The following is a 1,957-nucleotide window of genomic DNA, read 5'->3' as shown; positions in this document are numbered from 1 at the left end:
ATTTTAAGAAAATTCTCTTCCCTTCCACAGACCTCCCCCCTTTTGACTAGGATCTTATGCTCAGTGCCAGGTGTTGGGGGTTGAAAACACCACTCACCTCCGACGCCTGTCTTCTGCCGAGCGATGTAGGACTCGAAACTCAGGCGGAAGCGGTTCTCGCCCCCCAGGCGGCCGAGCGTTCCATCGTCCACCAGAAGGAAGGCGGAGTAATTGTAGTCGAGCGCGAACTGGCCCCTGGCCGCCTGGCCCGTGTCCTCGGGGTTGCTGCGCCACGGATACCGCGCAGGGTAGGAGCCCTGGGGGACAAGTGGCCGGAGCATGGGGTCTTTCAGTCAACGGGGCCAATCACTGCACCCCAAAACCCCAGTCTCAGCCCCAGCCCCCCTCCCCCAGAGCCCTGGTCCCACCTTGGAGTGCACAAGGCTGTCTCTGTTACGGATCACGCCCCAGGGTGCCACGCCCATGGCTACCACCTTGCTGCCCCCGGTGCTGGCGGTCTGATGGTCCCTCACTGCCACACCAACGTGCCGCCCGATGCCCCTGTGCAACCCGCCGGTGACGATCCAGGCCCCTACAGGGAGACAGTGTGGGAGTGAGAACCACACACAGACATGCAGAGAGGCAGGGAAAGAAACAGGCCAAAAGGTGGCTGATCACTGAGCCCTGGGGGTGAGAGACAGCCTCCCAGAGAAGTGGGGGACACGGCAGCCCCACAGGGGCCAGGTCGCCCATGCACCCCGTCCCCGGTCACCTGTGCTCTGGGCAGCCCGCACCAGCCCACGACGCAGCAGGTCCTGCAGCCAGGTCTGGAGGACCGGCACCCCGGAGCCCCCCAGCACTGACACCACCAGGTTCGGGGGACGGAAGCCCCATGTGCTGGTGACCAGGTTATACGCCGCTGCTGGATCCGTGCGGTCAGACAGACGGAGGAACTGTGGACACACGAGGGCAGGGGACACAGGACAGGGGGACGGAGACCCAGAGATGAGGGGAGAGAGACGGGGACAGAGACCCAGAGACGAGGGGAGAGAGACCCAGAGACGAGGGGAGAGAGACCCAGAGAGAGACGGGGACAGAGACCCAGAGAGAGACGGGGACAGAGACCCAGAGACGAGGGGAGAGAGACCCAGAGACGAGGGGATAGAGACCCAGAGAGAGACGGGGACAGAGACCCAGAAACAGAGACAGAGACCCAGAGACGGGGACAGAGACCCAGAGAAAAATAGGGACAGAGACCCAGAGACAGGCAGACAGACCCAGAGACACAGAGACAGAGACCGGGGCACAGAGTCCCAGAGAGAAATGGGGACAGAGTCCCAGGAAGCAACATAGACAGGGACGGGCAAGTGGAGACACATGGTTTCAGCTGAGGGTCCCCAGAGGGGCCCCCCTCACCGACGGCGCTCTCCCAGACATGCAACCTCACATTGCTGGCCTTGCGGCCCGCGCCCAGGAAATCCACTTCCCCGTAGGCGTCGGTGGGTTTCTCTGTGGTGTGCGCGTCGCAGTCCCACACGGTCACCATGGCCGCCCCGAACGCGTCCTCCACGGCCACTGATGGGTGTGCACTTCGGGGGTGCCCACACTGGCACAGGGTTCCTCTGGGGGAGGGGAGGGGAAGCGTGAGGCCCGGGCGTTGCCCCGACCCCAAGCATCCTGTAGAAGTGTCTGGATGCGGTGGGGGGGCCGTCTACATCGACCCTGGTCCCCCAGAGATGGCCACGTCCCACGCTAACCCTCGCATGACCCAGAGAGAGGGGGACAGGGACCCAGAGAGAGGGGGGAACAGGAACTCAGGGGGAGGGGGACAGGGACCCAGGGGGGACAGGAACTCAGGGGGAGGAGGAGGGGGACAGGGACCCAGAGAGGGGAGGACAGGGACCCACAGAGAGGGGGACAGGGACCCAGAGAGAGGGGGGAACAGGAACTCGGGGAGGGGGACAGGGACCCGGGGGGG

General features: G+C 64.5%; 1 protein-coding gene across 1 annotated transcript in view; it reads right to left on the bottom strand.

Annotated features, from left to right (window-relative positions):
- Positions 1-1,957, bottom strand: part of TRPM4 (transient receptor potential cation channel subfamily M member 4) — a 38,056-nt gene that overhangs the window by 27,121 nt on the left and 8,978 nt on the right. The window contains exons 3-6 of the mRNA XM_007943005.1: positions 1,427-1,601; positions 752-932; positions 408-571; positions 98-296 (exon numbers count right to left, since the gene is read on the bottom strand). Coding sequence (XP_007941196.1) covers positions 98-296; positions 408-571; positions 752-932; positions 1,427-1,601 — 719 coding nt within the window. The remainder of the gene's footprint in view (positions 1-97; positions 297-407; positions 572-751; positions 933-1,426; positions 1,602-1,957) is intronic.

Source organism: Orycteropus afer, unplaced genomic scaffold, assembly GCF_000298275.1.
Source record: "Orycteropus afer afer isolate SDZICR_OR568_19922 unplaced genomic scaffold, OryAfe1.0 scaffold00099, whole genome shotgun sequence".
Lineage (NCBI taxonomy): Eukaryota > Metazoa > Chordata > Mammalia > Tubulidentata > Orycteropodidae > Orycteropus > Orycteropus afer.
This window is presented reverse-complemented; position numbering and strand designations above follow the sequence as displayed.